This window comes from Salvia splendens, unplaced genomic scaffold, assembly GCF_004379255.2.
Source record: "Salvia splendens isolate huo1 unplaced genomic scaffold, SspV2 ctg595, whole genome shotgun sequence".
Classification (NCBI taxonomy): Eukaryota; Viridiplantae; Streptophyta; class Magnoliopsida; order Lamiales; family Lamiaceae; genus Salvia; species Salvia splendens.
In genome coordinates, this window is record NW_024599256.1 from 32,964 (window position 1) to 51,762 (window position 18,799).

General features: G+C 40.1%; 1 protein-coding gene across 1 annotated transcript; it reads left to right on the forward strand.

The window, feature by feature from the left end:
* The first annotated feature begins 377 nt into the window (after positions 1-377).
* On the forward strand, positions 378-1,363 carry LOC121790712. Its single transcript, XM_042188853.1, has 2 exons — positions 378-627; positions 802-1,363. The coding sequence occupies exons 1-2, from the start codon at positions 465-467 to the stop codon at positions 1,263-1,265; spliced, it is 627 nt and encodes a 208-aa protein (XP_042044787.1). The 5' UTR covers positions 378-464; the 3' UTR covers positions 1,266-1,363.
* Positions 1,364-18,799: the final 17,436 nt, after the last annotated feature.

Consider the following 18,799-nt stretch of genomic DNA (forward strand, 5'->3'; position numbering starts at 1 on the left):
TTTTTCATATCCGAAATTCTTGGATAAAGTCCTGTTTGATATAGAGCGTTACAATTTGCATTCAGCGTTATTCTAAAAAAAGTGAAAATGCAAAAAGTTCTCAAAAATACCACTCATCTTAAATCTTAATAACAGTAGGATTATCTATCGAGAAATTTCTCTATTTTCCAATAATCTCTGAATAACTTTTAATCAATATTTGTCATTCAAAAAAATAAAAACTGTGTCATACTACAAATAATAACACTCTCACTCATATTATAGATATTAGAAAATTAAAATACTCCGGATTCAATAAGATACGTATAAAAATAGGAGCGAGAAAACTCTATATATAGGTGTTTAATATTTGGTAGCTTCCATAGGCTTGCCACTCCTCCTTTCTTCTTGTTCACATTCTGTCTCTCATCACCTCTACCCAAAAGCAGACAATACCCATAGAAATCCCCCACAACACCACAACTATGGTTGGATCTTCACTTCCTTCTCACAATCTCACTCCCAAATCCATCAAGTTTCTATGTAGCTATGGCGGACGGATTCTCCCCCGTCACTCCGACGGAAAACTCCGTTATCACGGCGGCCAAACTCGCGTCCTCTCCGTTGATAGCTCTATTTCTTTTTCCGGTGAGCAATTTATCAACAATTTGTATATATGCTTATAATTGGTGAATTTTCAGTAAATTGTTAAATATAATTGGTGAAGCTATAACTATAATTGTGATTGTGTAGCACATGTAGCATGAGTGTTTCAGATTTAGGTTTTATTTGGGGAAAATTCTAATATGAATCAAATTACAGAGTTGTTGGTGAAGATGGGAGAGATGTGTGGATCATCGGTGAGTTTGAGGTGCCAATTGCCGGCGGATGATCTGGACGCTTTGATATCGGTAACCTCCGATGAGGATCTAACCAATCTCATCGAGGAATACGATCGGTCGTCGTCCTTGAAGATCAGAGCCTTCCTCTCCGCCCCCAAATCCACCAAAAAGGTGTCTCCGCCTACCTCCTTCAGCAGCCATGCGTCGACGCCGAAATCTGCCTTCGGTATGTACACCGGGGGCGGAGGTTTACCTCCTAGGTGCCCGATCTCCGGCGGTCGGCAGTTCAAACGGATCTCGTCAAAGCCGCCGGCGTATCCGATTATCGTGGGCCAGAGAGTTAGCGGAAAAATTCCTCATCAATTCGTTTATCAGTATCAGATTGGGCAGGGAAACGGTTGCCGCGTCAGTCGCCTCATTCACAACGGCAACCACTGGCAATAGCCGGAAATATTGAATTAGAAAGCTATGGTAAAAATGTAAATTTGATGGTGTATGATACATAGATAGTATATTGATGGATCCGCGAATTTCTGATGTTAGTAAAAGCTGGTAGAGAATGAAACTACATGACACAGAATTTACGTGGTTCGATTTACTGAAGTAAATCTACGTCCACGGGAAGAAGGGAGGGCAAGATTGTATTGCTTGATCTGGGATTACAGCTTACAACACAGACTTGCTATATGATTTTATCTCTAGAGAGCTTAACCTTCTTCTATCTGATCTAAGTTCTATTTATATCTTGAACTAAGATCGTGGCTTGCATCACCACCCTAAGTCGTGGATGTCGTGTAGGTCATGGCCTAAGATCGTGGATGTAGCGTAGGTCATGGCCTACGATCGTGGCCTGAGTTGACACCACGTGGTAGTGGGTGTGTTGGACATCCTGTATGGGTCCACTAACTCCTTGTTCGGTCGAATACTGAGACCGAACTGCTTTGGTTGCCGATCTGAGAGTAGAGCTTGATGCCGACCTGAGAGCAGAGCTTGATTGGATGGCTTTTACCGAGCTGTAGGCTGAGGCCGAACTCTTTGGTAATGCCGAACTCATACTCCTGCTTTGGTTGCCGATCTGAGAGCAGAGCTTGATAGGTTGGCTTTTACCGAGCTGTAGGCTGAGGCCGAACTCTTTGGTAATGCCGAACTCATACTCCTGCTTTGGTTGCCGATCTGAGAGCAGAGCTTGATAGGTTGGCTTTTACCGAGCTGTAGGCTGAGGCCGAACTCTTTGGTAATGCCGAACTCATACTCTTCCTTGGGCTTTGGGCTGATGGGCTTTGGGCTGATGGGCCGTCATTGCTGTTGGGCTTGTTTAGTACGCACCCCATCACTACCCCCCCCGAAAAGCGAAGTGAATCACTTCGGCGAAGCGAGTCACTTCGGCATTCTGAAAAAGGGGACGGGGGAGGCTGAAGTCAGGGGACGTGCCCTGCGCGTGACTGCATTAAATGCGGCATTAAATGCGACAGTAAAATCCGGCCGTCGAATCCTGAAAAGGTGGGATATGAAACGGTGTGATGATTTGAAATCTTTTCCAAATCTGATAAATACCGCCTTTCTTCATCATTTGAACACCTTTGCTATTGGCTTCTTCTGCACTCTCTATCTTTTGCGTGAAAAATTTCCTTCCGCTTTCAAAAATTTCCTCAGGATTTCTTCAAACTTTCAAAGAGTAAGAACCATGTCTGCTTCTTCTTCGTCTGAGTCTGGTAGCGGTAGAAAAGGGGGTAAGGGGTCTTCTAGCCGGAAAGAATCCGGGGAGAAGACCGTAGAGTATTTTCACAGTATCTTGAGTAAGGATACTGTGATATCCCTTTACGAAAAATACTCTTTTCCTGGGGGGAAGGCGGTGGTTCCCGACGATGATCATAGGGCTAACGACCCGCCGGAGGGTTATGCCACCGTTTACGAAGCCTGCTTAGAATGCGGGCTTCGTTTCCCTCTTCCCCCACCTTTTGTAGAGCTTCTTGATTTTTTTCAACTCCCTTTAGGTCAGGTGACTCCGAACTCTTGGAGGCACTTGTCGGCTTTTGCTGCCGAACTCCGTAGGTTAGATAAGGATCTGTCTCTGCGGGCAATCCTTAATTTTTTCCAATTTAAAAGGAAGGGATCTTGGTTTTACTTGATCCCCTTACAGCCGTTTAGGGCATTCTGCAAAACCAAGTGGCCGAAATGGCAAAACCGCTTCTTTTTTTATAATAGGACAGCGGCTCCGGGCTTCCCCTGGAGAGGGCCGAAGTCCGTGATTCCTCATCCTCGGTTAGAACCATTGGCCGAGCTCGATGGCGAGCTCAACAAGATTCCCGTAGTTAGGAAACAATACACGGAGTCTGAGCTCGTCAAGGGCGACGTCGTGTTCGACATCTCGTCTTCGGACGAAGAGGCCGAGGGTGAGGATTTTTCTTTACCTTTATGTTCTACTGCTTTAACGAAGAAAACTAACCTTGCTTTCTTGCTTTTTGGCAGTGTACATGCTGAACAAGGCTACCCGAAAATCTTCGGAGTCCAAGGAGCCGGAGAGGCCGAAAACCACCAGCTCGGCGTCTGATGCCGAGAGGACTCCGAAAAGGCAAAAAACCTCTTCGGATCCGAAGAAGCCGGAGTCAACTTCGGCAAAGGGGAGGGGGAAGGCCCAGAAGCCCCCGAGAGCGCCAGAGAAAGACGTGGTCTTGGCGCCTCCTTCGGAACATATCTGTGAGCCGTTTTTATGGCCCACGGACTTCGCCGAGGTGAATTCTCTTCTTGATTTTCTGGCCTTGCTTTTTTCCTGTATTTTTGTGGTCCCTTTGTTGACTTTTTTCTTTATTCATTTTCAGAGGAACGATATGCTCTCCAAGCTCGTCGCCGTCGAACTCTCCAAAGCGTCCAATGACTATGCTGAGATGCAGAGGAAGTTGGCGGCTGCTTGTCATCGGGCCGAACAGGCTGAGGCTAACTTGAGAAGGCCAGAGCTGCTAGGATTTCGGCCCAGGATGAAGCTCAGTTTGCCAAAAACCAGCTCGTCATCCAGCGGGAGCAGACGAAACGTCTGGATGCTGCTGCCGTGGTTGCCCAAGGGGAGGCTCTCCGTGTTTACACGGAGAAACTCTTTTTGAGCAGCCAGTTCTCGGCCTTTGTCGGTAGTCTGGTAAGGCTAATTGCCGATAAGGGCGAGCAGGGGGCCGACGTCGTGCTGCCTCTGTACAGCCGAGAGATAGCGGCTCGGCTTCAGAATCTGCCGCTCCTTGAGGAGCTCGCTTCATCTTCGGTCCTGCTTTCTGCAGACCGAGTCCGGAGTTGTCGAGCTGATCGGGACGAGAACCTGGAGGCTATCTTTGCCTCCGTGGGACCCCGTTTCACCTGCTTCGACTTACAACGGAGAGGGTGAGGCCGAGCCACTGGAGCGGGAGGCCGAAGTCGATCAGGCCGGGCATCCGGAGAAGGAAGCCGATCAGGAGGCGGAGGCGAGGCCGGCGAGAGGCGAGGCTGAGGCTGAGGTAGCCCAGGAGAAAGAAGCTGTACCAGACCGAGGAGCCGGAGACGAAGCTGGCGGAGTATGATTTCGTCTCCCTTCTCTTAGTCTAGTTTCTTCCTTGTAAAATGGCCTTGAAGCCCTAGTGTAAAAAATTTTCCTTGTGAATGAAAAATTCTCTACACTTGTCTTCGTATAGCTTTTCGTACTCGCCTTTATTCCTGTTGTATTTTACTATCTGCTCGGTACAGCTGCCGAACTAATATAGCTGCTTTGTACCCAAGGAGATGGAGATACTTCACTGGAAACGGCTGTACTCTTCGGCTTTGGAAGGGCTGTGCTAGTTCGGCATTGGCAGAATTCTTCTGTTCGGCAATAACAGGAATTGCTTGATCGAACTTCGCTTCTGCAAGAAAATCCGCCAAGGCTTGTCCCTTGATGGCTTTCCGAGGTAGATATTCAATTGTGTGCTCTCCCAACTCTATAGCCCACTTGGCGATTCTGCCTGATGCTTCTGGTTTGGTCAACACTTGCCGAAGTGGCAGATCAGTTAAGACGCATACCTTGTGAGCATAGAAGTATGGCCGCAGTCTCCTTGCTGCATTTACTAATGCTAGAGCAATCTTTTCCAGAGGTTGATACCTGGTTTCTGGACCTCTTAATGCTCGGCTTGTAAAATAGATGGGAAGCTGCTTTAGGCCTTCTTCTCGTACGAGCACCGCGCTGATGGTTTGATCCGATGCCGCTAAGTATAAGAATATTACTTCGGCTTCGGTTGGAGCAGAGAGAATAGGAAGCTCGGCTAGATAACTTTTGAGCTCGTCAAAGGCCCTTTTCTGCTCGGCTCCCCACTCGAACTTTGGTGCCTTTTTCAACACCTTGAAGAACGGCAGTTGCTTTTCGGCTGCTTGGGAAAAGAATCGATTCAGTGCGGCTAGACATCCGGTTAGCCTTTGCACGTCATGTATGGACTTCGGCATTGCCATGTTCTGAACGACTTGAACTTTTGAGGGGTTTGCCTTGAGTCCGTCCTTTGAAACCCAACAACCCAGAAACTTTCCCGAATCTACCAAAAAGGTACACTTTTGGGGATTAAGTTTGAGGTTGGCTTTCTTGAGCACGTTGAGAGTGGACTTGAGGTTGTGCTCGTACTCCGAAGTGCTTTTGCTTTTGACGACTATATCGTCAACATATACTTCGACCTCCTTTCCAATCAGGTGCCGAAAAAGCTTGTCTACCATCCTTTGATAAGTGGCTCCGGCATTCTTTAAACCGAATGGCATCTTTTTATAAGCGAAAATGCCGAAATCAGTAATGAAGGCCGTTTTTGAAGCGTCAATCTCATCCATTAAAACCTGATGGTATCCTTTGTATAGATCAAGAAAACAAAAAATTTCAAAGCCTATCAGAGCTTCTACTTTTTTATCTATGTTCGGAAGGGGATAGCAATCTTTGGGACAGTGCTTATTTAGATCGGTGAAATCTATGCACATCCGCCATCCTCCTTCCTTTTTCTTGATCATGACAGGATTGGCCACCCACGAAGGATACTTCACTTCGAATAACACATCCGCCTTCAATAATTGACGGACTTCGTCATGGATGACTTGACTTCGTTCTGCCGCAAAGAGTCTTTGCTTCTGTTTTATCGGCCGGACCGAAGGATCAATATTTAAACGATGAGTGATTACCTCGGGGGGCACTCCGGTCATGTCCAACGGAGACCATGCAAAGACGTCTTTGTACTCCTTGAGGAGCTGGATGGTTTTTTCCCGAAGTAGAGGCGTTCCCGCGAAGCCGATCTTAACCGTTCTGGATGGATCGTCTTCGTACAGCTGAACTGTCATCGAATTCGGCTCCGGTATGACTTCGGTCATTGCCTCTGACTCCGGCTGCTGTGATTGCTATGCTTGGTGGTGCCGATCTGACTGCTCGGCACTTCTAAGCGCAATTTGCAGACATTCCTTTGCTCTCTTTTGGTCACCTCGGATGACCGCTATCCCTCCCTTAGTAGGGATCTTGATGGTGAGGTGATAAGTGGAGCAAATGGCCCGAACTGTGTTGAGCCAGTCTCTTCCCAGGATGACGTTGTACGGGGACCGAGCTTTCACCACGAAAAACTCAATCATCGTACTGGAGCTAGTAGGCGCTTTCCCCACCGTGATCGGAAGGCTGATAATACCTTCAGGGCGGGTGTCCTCCTGGGCGAAGCTCTTCAGGGGAAGCGGAGCCGGACTGAGCCGAGCTGGGTCCACTTCTAGTTTGTCGAAGCACTCTTTAAAAAGAATGCTAACCGACGCTCCTGTATCCACAAACACCCTGTGGATCAGTTTGTTTGCCACTCCGGCTTGGATGACAATGGCGTCTTGGTGAGGAGAGATGACCGGGACGGGATCAGCATCCGAGAACGTAATCACTTCGTCCTGCTTCAGCCTTTTATGCGTTGGCTCTTCTCGATTGGAGCCTCTGCGCTCTGACTTCAGGGACGACTTGGTCTTCCCGGCAGGGAGAGCGTCAATAGTCAGGATTACTCCATCATATTGCGGCTCGTCATCGTCTTCGGGATCCGGCTGCCTTTTCGGATCCTGAGGAGCGCAGTTCGCACCTCTCTGCTTCTTATTCTTCTTTGACTGCTTGCTTTGGTATTTTTTCAATGTCCCTGCCCTCACAAGAACATCGATACCTGCAGCCAAGTTTCTGCACTCCTCGGTATCGTGACCGTGGTCTTGATGGTAGGAGCAGTAGTTATCCTGGGGTCGGCGCGCGGCAGATTTCGTCATCCGCTTTGGCTTTTCGAACAGGTCAGAGTGTAGTTCGAAAATTTCCGCTCTCGGCTTGTTCAGCGGTACGAACTGAGCGGGCGGCTTCTCGGGATTGAGACGGGGTCCCAATCTGTCTTGCACCGGAGTCCTTTGAATCCTTTCAAAAGGAGTTCGGCGAGGATGTCCCTGATCGCCAAAAGGAGTTCGGCGAGGATGTCCCTGATCGCTTTGATCGGGCTTCCTCCTGTCTCCTCGGGACGATGAGCTGTCTAACGACCGTTTGCGACGGTCTGCCTCATCGGCCCGGGAGTACTGGTCCGCAATGTCCCACATTTCCTGAGCTGTCTGCGGACCGCACTCAACGAGCTTCCTGTAGAGAGCTCCGGGCAGGATTCCATTTTGGAATGCCGAGATGACAAGCAGATCGTTGAGATCGTCTACTTGCAGGCATTCCTTGTGGAATCTTGTCATAAAGTCGCTGATTTTTTCGTCGCGACCTTGACGAATGGAAAGCAGCTGAGCCGAAGTGATTCGGGCTTCCGCTTTCTGAAAGAACCTCCTGTGGAAGGCATCCATTAGATCTCGGTAAGATCTGATGCTGCCCTGGGGGAGGCTATCGAACCACCTTCTCGCGTTCCCGATGAGCAGCTCGGGAAACAGCTTGCACATGTGGACCTCGTTGAGACCCTGGTTCGCCATGTTATACTGATAGCGCCCCAAGAAATCGTGAGGGTCCACGAGCCCGTCGTAAGTCATCGACGGAGTTCGGTAGTTCTGTGGTAGGGGAGTTCGGGTGATGTCGTCCGAGAACGGAGTCTTCAGTGCTCCGTAGACGGCGAATCCGATATCTCGTCGGTATGGAGGAGATTGAGTTCTCCTGTGATTCCGGTACCGAGGAAGAACAGGAATGTGTCGGGGTTGAGGATTCTTCTTCCTGGAGGACACGGCACTACTGCGGTAGTGACTTTCATGTCTGGATGAGGAAGGAGAATCCTCCGTTTTCGTCTTCGGCTCTTGGCTCTTTTGCAGGAAGGCTAAGAACTCATCCTGCTTCTCAGCCAAGAAAAGCTTGACAGCCTCATTCAAATCAGGCTGCTGGGAAGACTCAGTGGGACGATTTTTGGAGCGGCCTGTTCCTTCGCCATGAGAACTGGTGGTGGATTTATCCCTAGGCTGTTTTCCAGACCTATGGGATGGATTGGCTTCCTCCTGGTTCTCACGGGCAGGAATACGGGTACTCTGCGATCTGGTATGCATTTTTTGGGTGGAAAAAATGGATCAAAAATTCGCTTTATCACAAATTTTGTTCTCTGTTTCCCACAGACGGCGCCAGTGATGGATCCGCGAATTTCTGATGTTAGTAAAAGCTGGTAGAGAATGAAACTACAACACACAGAATTTACGTGGTTCGATTTACTGAAGTAAATCTACGTCCACGGGAAGAAGGGAGGGCAAGATTGTATTGCTTGATCTGGGATTACAGCTTACAACACAGACTTGCTATATGATTTTATCTCTAGAGAGCTTAACCTTCTTCTATCTGATCTAAGTTCTATTTATATCTTGAACTAAGATCGTGGCTTGCATCACCACCCTAAGTCGTGGATGTCGTGTAGGTCATGGCCTAAGATCGTGGATGTAGCGTAGGTCATGGCCTACGATCGTGGCCTGAGTTGACACCACGTGGTAGTGGGTGTGTTGGACATCCTGTATGGGTCCACTAACTCCTTGTTCGGTCGAATACTGAGACCGAACTGCTTTGGTTGCCGATCTGAGAGTAGAGCTTGATGCCGACCTGAGAGCAGAGCTTGATTGGATGGCTTTTACCGAGCTGTAGGCTGAGGCCGAACTCTTTGGTAATGCCGAACTCATACTCCTGCTTTGGTTGCCGATCTGAGAGCAGAGCTTGATAGGTTGGCTTTTACCGAGCTGTAGGCTGAGGCCGAACTCTTTGGTAATGCCGAACTCATACTCCTGCTTTGGTTGCCGATCTGAGAGCAGAGCTTGATAGGTTGGCTTTTACCGAGCTGTAGGCTGAGGCCGAACTCTTTGGTAATGCCGAACTCATACTCTTCCTTGGGCTTTGGGCTGATGGGCTTTGGGCTGATGGGCCGTCATTGCTGTTGGGCTTGTTTAGTACGCACCCCATCACTGAACGGAGTCTTCAGTGCTCCGTAGACGGCGAATCCGATATCTCGTCGGTATGGAGGAGATTGAGTTCTCCTGTGATTCCGGTACCGAGGAAGAACAGGAATGTGTCGGGGTTGAGGATTCTTCTTCCTGGAAGACACGGCACTACTGCGGTAGTGACTTTCATGTCTGGATGAGGAAGGAGAATCCTCCGTTTTCGTCTTCGGCTCTTGGCTCTTTTGCAGGAAGGCTAAGAACTCATCCTGCTTCTCAGCCAAGAACAGCTTGACAGCCTCATTCAAATCAGGCTGCTGGGAAGACTCAGTGGGACGATTTTTGGAGCGGCCTGTTCCTTCGCCATGAGAACTGGTGGTGGATTTATCCCTAGGCTGTTTTCCAGACCTATGGGATGGATTGGCTTCCTCCTGGTTCTCACGGGCAGGAATACGGGTACTCTGCGATCTGGTATGCATTTTTTGGGTGGAAAAAATGGATCAAAAATTCGCTTTATCACAAATTTTGTTCTCTGTTTCCCACAGACGGCGCCAGTGATGGATCCGCGAATTTCTGATGTTAGTAAAAGCTGGTAGAGAATGAAACTACAACACACAGAATTTACGTGGTTCGATTTACTGAAGTAAATCTACGTCCACGGGAAGAAGGGAGGGCAAGATTGTATTGCTTGATCTGGGATTACAGCTTACAACACAGACTTGCTATATGATTTTATCTCTAGAGAGCTTAACCTTCTTCTATCTGATCTAAGTTCTATTTATATCTTGAACTAAGATCGTGGCTTGCATCACCACCCTAAGTCGTGGATGTCGTGTAGGTCATGGCCTAAGATCGTGGATGTAGCGTAGGTCATGGCCTACGATCGTGGCCTGAGTTGACACCACGTGGTAGTGGGTGTGTTGGACATCCTGTATGGGTCCACTAACTCCTTGTTCGGTCGAATACTGAGACCGAACTGCTTTGGTTGCCGATCTGAGAGTAGAGCTTGATGCCGACCTGAGAGCAGAGCTTGATTGGATGGCTTTTACCGAGCTGTAGGCTGAGGCCGAACTCTTTGGTAATGCCGAACTCATACTCCTGCTTTGGTTGCCGATCTGAGAGCAGAGCTTGATAGGTTGGCTTTTACCGAGCTGTAGGCTGAGGCCGAACTCTTTGGTAATGCCGAACTCATACTCCTGCTTTGGTTGCCGATCTGAGAGCAGAGCTTGATAGGTTGGCTTTTACCGAGCTGTAGGCTGAGGCCGAACTCTTTGGTAATGCCGAACTCATACTCTTCCTTGGGCTTTGGGCTGATGGGCTTTGGGCTGATGGGCCGTCATTGCTGTTGGGCTTGTTTAGTACGCACCCCATCATATATGATCAAGTCTAGGGGATCCTATTTTTACTTATCCCCGATCTTCTTGCCTATTAATGAAAATTTTATGTCCAGTTTTGTTGTTCAACTCTGTAACGTTAGACTTGAACCCAAAATACATTACCATTCTACTAATTCACACACACTATATACTCTTATTTCATAGTAGTAAAAATGTGTTTTTGCATTAATACGGTTTTGTATCGAAATAAACAATTAATCCACCCTACTTTAATACCCACAATCATATTAATTTCTATTGAGCACGAGTTTTAATACATGATTGGTAAAGTAAAAAAGAGCTAAAAGGAAAAAAGTATTTAAAATATTATTAGTTGAGAATGAGTTCTATCTCATTATAGTTATGATACAAATTAAAAAAAAGAGTGTATGCACTTGGGATATAAGAAGAAGCAGTAGTATTATTTATTGATGTTTTCTTTTCCATCATTATATATAAAAAAATTCCCTAACTGAATGGATCTTACTGTCATGATATTTGAATCCCTGGAACATGGGTGCCTCTCTCAATCTTTGTCCTCAAATTTAATGCAACGACAAAATTATTTATTGATGATATTGAAATTGGGAATCATGGCTAGCTATGATTGGTAGTTTGTAATATTAAGAAATTAGTAGCTGCAGCTGAAATTTGAGAGATATGAAACCACAGTTTGATTGGATTATTTGAAAGAGGCCATGCTGCAATTGAAATGAAATTGGAACTAATAATGGACGTGGCCACCCTAAGGCACCAATAAATTCAAGGCATTGAAATTGAGAAGGAAATTCAGTGCTTGATGATGTGTGTGTCATCAACCATGACGGCTGATTCGCACCGATTAATTACTTTACTAGTACTACTATATCTAGGTAACAAGGATTCTACACATACGATGATAAAATAATATTCCTTTCCATGTAAAGATACGAGAATCTACATAAATAATCTAGTTGACAAAATAATACTAATAATAAGATTAAAGAAGAAAGAAGAAGACTAAATGATAGTAAATATATAACATCTGACAATGATCATTAAATATCAATGCATCAAGATCACATTTTGGAGTCTTTAAACATATACTATACTTATTGGTCGTAAAATAAATTTTAAAAAGCTTTAATTTTTTTCCCCTCCCACTCTACTCCCCAGTGAAGTAGTGAACAATGAAAACAAAATCAATGAAAAAGAAAGTGCAAATTGAGGATAAGGAAAATTGTGTTAAAATATGACGGGTAAGATCCCCTGCTGTGTTTAAAAACAAAACACAGCACCAAATGCTGTGCTATGAAACGCACAAATTTAGGAATAAAACGGTAGCTTCTCTCCACTTTCTCAATCTTTTAATATTTTATTCTTATTTTTATATTTTTAAATTATGAAGAGAATGCATGAGTTGAAAGTATTAGCATGAGTAGTGAATAAATTTGGCTAAAAAAATGTAAGTGTATTATCTATTTTTTTTATTTCATTCAATTACTGAAAGATTTGTAAAATCTGAAAATATTAATTGTAGGTATCCTTTTTAAAATAAAATATTTAAAAATAATAGTAACTATAATGAATACCATTTAAAATTGAATTCCTCAATTAAATATTAATCAAATTATCAAATACTATAAAATAATTAACAACGAAAGGAAATATGAAGGATAAAAAATGACATGATACACACCTTATGTGGACAACTTATGTGAGCACCACACCCGTTCAACACATTTTTAGTGTTGTTCGTTTTGCTTTATAGTTTGATTTAATACATTTTTAAAATTTTATTGGCATTTTTAATCTTATAAAATTTATAAAAGTCAAAGTTAGAAATTTTTGTTTTCTCAAATAAAAAAATAAAACTACAAATCGAACTTTTATGAATTTTATAAAATAAATTGAATAGCGCTAAAAATGCGTCGAACGAGGGTGGTGGCCTATAACATTTTTAAATGTATTATAATCAAACTATAAAATAAAACAAACAATGCTAAAAATGTGTTAAACGAGGATGGTACTCACATAAGTTGTTCACATAAAGTGCGTAGCATATCATTTTCTATCCTTCATATTTCCTTTCGTTATTAATTATTTTATAGTATTTGATAATTTGATTAACATTTAATTTGGGCATTCAGTTTTAAACACTATTAATTATAGTTATTAATTTTAAATATTTTATTTCAAAAGGATACCTACCATTAATATTTTCCGATTTAACAAATACTTCAGTAATTGAACGAAAGAAAAAAAATTAATCTAGTAGTACTTACATTTTTAGCTATATTATACTCCGTATTCACGCATGGTAATATACTTTCAACTCATGCATTGTCTTCATAATTTAAAAATATAAAAATAAGAATAAAATATTGAAAGATTGAGAAAGTGGAGAGAAGCTGCCATTTTATTCCTAAATTGGTGTGTTTCATAGCACAACATTTGGTGCAGTGTTTTTAAACACAGCAGGGGATCTCACCCCTAAAATGACTTATGGTTATCCTGTACCCCACCCATGTTAATCCAATAGGAAGGAGAAAAATATAAAATTGTCCCTCGTGAATTTATATTATTGTCAGTTTTATTAGGTTCTTCTAAATAAATGCTTATTTGTTGTTATACTAATGATAATTTGAAGGATGAATATTAATGAGTTTAGTGATGGTGTTAATTGATAAGAGTACTTTTCTGTATTTGTTGACAGCATAAATGGTTGCAATTTATGGATGTATGTTTTGAATATACTATAAATTATTTAACGGTGTTAATTGATAAGAGTACTTTTCTGTATTTGTTGAAAGCATAAATGGTTGCAATTTATGGATGTATGTTTTGAATATACTATAAATTATTTAACACGATGATAGCCTACATAGTTGCATATGAGAAACTGTACAAAATTAGTTTTATTCCACACTTATTTGTGGATACTTTTAGTTGAGTAATTTGTTAAGTAATTTGTGCATATTAGTATCCACTAAATAAGTCGATTTTGATCAAATTAAAAAAAAAATAAACAAAAGCATGGTATTAAGAGTGATGGATATATTCATAATTGGAAGCTGCCAAACAAATATGAATATCACATCACCCAATTGAACTGAATGCGAAGTTGGATTAATCCTAATTGTCTTATCATTCAATTGATAAGGGATAATATGATTAATGCAGACATCTTTTGATATCTCGGGGAACAAAAAGGCGAACATCATTTCTTTATTTCAAACTTTTAAATTTAAAAATATGAAAATTTTATACTCCAAGATCCTTACCATCAATATAACAAGACAAAATTAGAATGGAAAAATAAAATATTTGATTTTTTCCTAGAACGGAATCATACATTTCTGATTGAGATTTCAGATTGAGGTGTGAAAGATTAAATGACTTTTTTTCTATTGCTCTAATAATCTTGTGTAAAGTTAATTTAATATGAGTGGTATTTTTGTCACGCTCACATTTTCTAAGGATAGAAAATACGGTTGATTGCAATTAGAGGAGGATTAAAGAAGCTGAGAAGAAAGGAAAAAACAACACAACTCGGCCATAACTCGAAATAAATGGGAATATCTTGAATAAAATCAGAGTATCATCTCAACAATAATCAATTCAGGAAGGATAGTATCTCATCAATATTTGAACTCAATAGAAACAACATTTAGCGGAAACATTCGAGGGAAGGATAATATTATGTATGAAGACATAATATATTCAAAATCTTTTGTTTGCTACTTCTTCACTTTCATGCTCAACACCCACCGCACTAATCACAACTCAACCTGCACATAGAGAAAACACATGCATGGCTGAGTATTTGATATACTCAGTGAACACTTGCCAAAACATTTTAATAAAAACAGCTATGTCATGCCACCATTGAGTGACCTCGGGTTGTAACTTTGAAAAGGCCCAAGACACTAAAATCTTTCATAAGCACAAACTTTCGACGACTCATCATCAAGTCATTTTCCAAATCATTTAAAAAAATACAACCATTTCTTCTTGAGTTATTTACGAAACTACCATATATGTTCTTTAGGGTGTCGTGTAAGGTGGCCTCTTTCTACGAGCACGAAAACCGGTCAACCTGTTCGATGACCCACGGTCCTCATCATGTACACTAGTCCGAGTAGAGACGCACCCTTACTAGGACCCGAATTTGATTACCATCTGACTCAAGCTAATTTTGCAATCAAAAGTGTCACCCACAAGTGTACGAGATAAGTAGCACGTGGCAAGCTAAAATTATCTATCCACTAAGACTAAAAGTCGGTTTGAGTACTATGATGCAACTTTGAACACTATCTAGACTAATAAAAGGGGTTTTTGGTTTTCTTAACTAAAATCAAAGAACAAATAAGCAATAAAGGAAAATTAACTAAGTAAAGCAAATAAAAGATGATTTTCACACAAATTGGGAAGGTAGGGATATGGATCTGTCGGTATGGATCACGGGTGTCACCTAGGAATCATGCTCATCTATTGGGTCTCATGCGTGGCTAGGAAAGTCGGGAAGATTGGTTAGACCCCCTCTCGTGTGCATCTAACACGTGGATCAATCTCTAGCGTAGGAGTCTACTCCATACAATTCGAGATTGACTCTGAGTATATATTTTTAACTCTGAGTATATATTTTTAACTCTAGAGCTCTAGGATTTCCAATTCGGTTTTGTTTTCTTTTATTTTTAAGAAATTTTAATTTGAAGTAAAAAAGAGAATTAACGTTTATTACTCCATCTGTCCTATTGAAGATGACTCACTTTCCTTTTTAGTTTGTCATTTATTACTAAAATAGAAACTCATTTATCTCTACTTTATTTTACCTCTCTTACTTTACTCTCTCCACCTAACTCACAACATAAAATTATATAAAATCCCGTGCTGCCCAAGGAAGGGGTCATTTTCCTTGGGACGGAGGAAGTAAATTATTTCCTAATAAGAAAAACTTTTATGAGTTCACAGTTCAACTAGTAAGAGAGTTAATGTTTATGAAATTATTTCCTGATAAGAAAAACTTTTATGAGTTCACGGTTCAACTGGTTGGACCAGTTGAACTGTGAACCGATAACCTTACCGGTTCCCTTACCGATCCGGTTTTTAAAATATTGGCCTTTCATTATTCTAAACGACATCAACATAGTTATGAAATTTGTTGGAATTATGTTTGGTCAATGGACTTTGACTGATAATAAATTTGAAGAGACATTTAATTTTGTAAAATTAAATATAACAGCGTCGATCTAAGTACGAAGTAGATGGCCATAATATATGCATTTTCTCAAATCCGATCCCATTGAGTGAGAAATAATGGATTAAAGTTGAACACAATAAAGCTAAAAAGAGCTAAGATTAATTAACTAAGTCTTAATTATCTAAATGTAAAGCTAAAGTTGATCACAATAAAGCTAAAAAAGAATTAATTATCTAAGTGTAAAGCTAAATTTGATCTCAAATGCCCGATTAGAATTGTCCAATTTTATGTTTATATTACCGAGTCGGTTTCCTAGAATTCTCGTGAAAATAATCGATTTTTGAGGTAAAGATTCGTTTGTTACCGGTAAGGCATACTTCATTTCTCTTGTTCGTATCTCATTACTGTGCAAGGTTGTGTACATTATTGATGTTCATTGTTTGTAGTTGTCTATTAGCATTTGTCGTTACATTATTCATGGTTATTGTATATATTATTGCTTAGTCAACATACATTAGTCGATATGTTTGTACTATATTATTGTGAATTGTTGTGCTCATTATTTGTGCTCTAATTTATGTTATTTACCCCAGTTGGATACATTTCAATAGATTCATTAGGTAGTAATGTATGCTATCTACGGCAATAATGTAAATGACATAAGTCTTCATGTTATTGTGTAGATACAATATTCATTTGGTGATATAACATTATTCTTTTTCAGCATGTCTTTGTTTTAACACGTTAGTAGATTATGAAGATGACTTTGATGATTACTTTGAGGAGATGGATGTAAAGGATGTAGGGGACGGAGGTCGTCGAAAGAGGGATGGTGTACTCTATTTTAGGAGAACATGAACAGTGTAGCAAGATTTTGTACTCCGTTTAGTATTGCAAATGTAATGTATATATTATTTTCTGTATTGACATTATTCGTGGAACATGTTACATTATTTAATAGATTATGTTACATTATAACATATTCATCATGTATAAAAGTTTGTTATCTTAAATAATGTAAACCTACGTTATCAAATGTAAGTCGTTACAACTTAGTAATGTGGAATTATATACTTGGTTGAACAATATTGGAATACCAAGATATCAGTATAAAATGTCACAGTGTAGAATTCGTTTTAATACGATAAGAAATGTTAAATGAAAGAATGTGTAGAATTCATTTTAATACGATAAGAAATGTTAAATGAAAGAATGCCTATGTTATAATCTGTATTTGAAATATATAAATGATGTGAATAAATTAATTAAGGTAATTGAAGTTAATTAAAAATCATTTAAAGATGAGATGATTTAAGGGATTGCAAATAACCGTTCAATATGTAATCTCACGTATATGCACTTTTTGATTTTTTTAATAATTTCCAGCTAATCCACGCGGCAAAATACAGGATATTAGATTAAAATGGAATGGATGACTATTTACCTGAATTTTTGACAGAATTTCACTTATTGATATAAATACATGCCATATAGTATAAATTAATAACATTAGCCAAAAATGATTTTATTATATTAAATCTTCGAAAAAACTCTAGAGACAAAATAGAATAGATCATTGTCGCAATTAATATGAATTATAATAAAAATAAAATAAATACAACTATTTTACGATCCTCAAATTGATCACCAACCATAAAGTTTAATCATTTGAAAAATACTACTTCCTCCGTCCCACTGAAGATGATCCACGTTCCTTTTTTGTAGGAAGAGGGGTTTCATCTTCCTTGAGACGGGGGAGTACTCAATAGTTAGTTACATAAAATATTTTCTTTAAAAGAAACAATAATAGTTTAAACCAGTGTTTTAAAAACCGGACCGGACCGGCCGGTCGGACCGGTCGGACCGCGAACCGGTAGGCATTCCGGTCCGGTTTGCCTCTAAAAACACGCCTGTTAGTTGACCCGCCTCGAACCGGTAAACCGGGCCGGTCGAACCGGTTTGGACCGGGAACCGGGAAACCGGTTCAACTGTATTTAAATATTTTTTTAATGCTTTTCAAAATTTTATTCTAAAATTTTGGCTTTGATAGGGGTCGAACTCAAGACCTCTCGGTGAACTTACCAACAATTCTACCACTACACCACAAAAGACTTTTTGGTAGTAATATGAACATAAGTTATTTTCATATGTTAAACACGAAATATTTTATCTATATAAACTAATAATTCGCGTTTAATACGTATATATGTATATTAAGAATATGTGATTAATTATATTAAAAGTTTACTACTATTTGATTATATACTAGGAGTATTTACTAAATATATGTTTTTAATTTATGTTTATTCATATATCTTTGTGTATAATATTATTTTGCCGCATTACTTTTTGAAAATAATACTATGAACTTATTTATTTTATACATAAATATTAGTAAATTTTTTATTTACATAACTTACTACTAGTATAATTTATATATTTAATTATATTTGTTGATAAAAAATTAATAAAATTCTATCATTAACTAAAAATATATTCTTTTTAATTTTATATTCTTTTAAGATAATTCCTTTTAATTTTATATATTCTTTTAAGAAATTGTTAATTATAATATTTTTTTATATTTTAATTATACTTTTACAATCACTAATGTTTTATAATATATGAGTTTATAATTATACATAGAGTTTAATACTAGTTTTTAATATGTGTATTATAATTTATTATTGTATTTAAACTTAACGTCATTAAATATTCTAATATAATAGTACAAGACTTGTTTTCTAAAATAATACTATTAAATATATAATACTATAATATTTATTGACAAACATTTAATTAAATTTTATTATTTACTAGTACTATATATATATATATATATATATATATATATATATATATATATATATATAAACAGTATTCCGGTTCAACCAATGGTTCGATCAGTGAACCGGTTGAACCAGTGAACCAGTAATGACGCCGGTTCGCTGGCCGGTCCGGTTTTTAAAACATTGGCTTAAACTTAAAAATCATTAGAAACTATATTTTAAAATGTGGTTTTATAAATTATACTTACGAGACTCATAATTTTCATATCAAATCCGATTTGAGCCGTTACA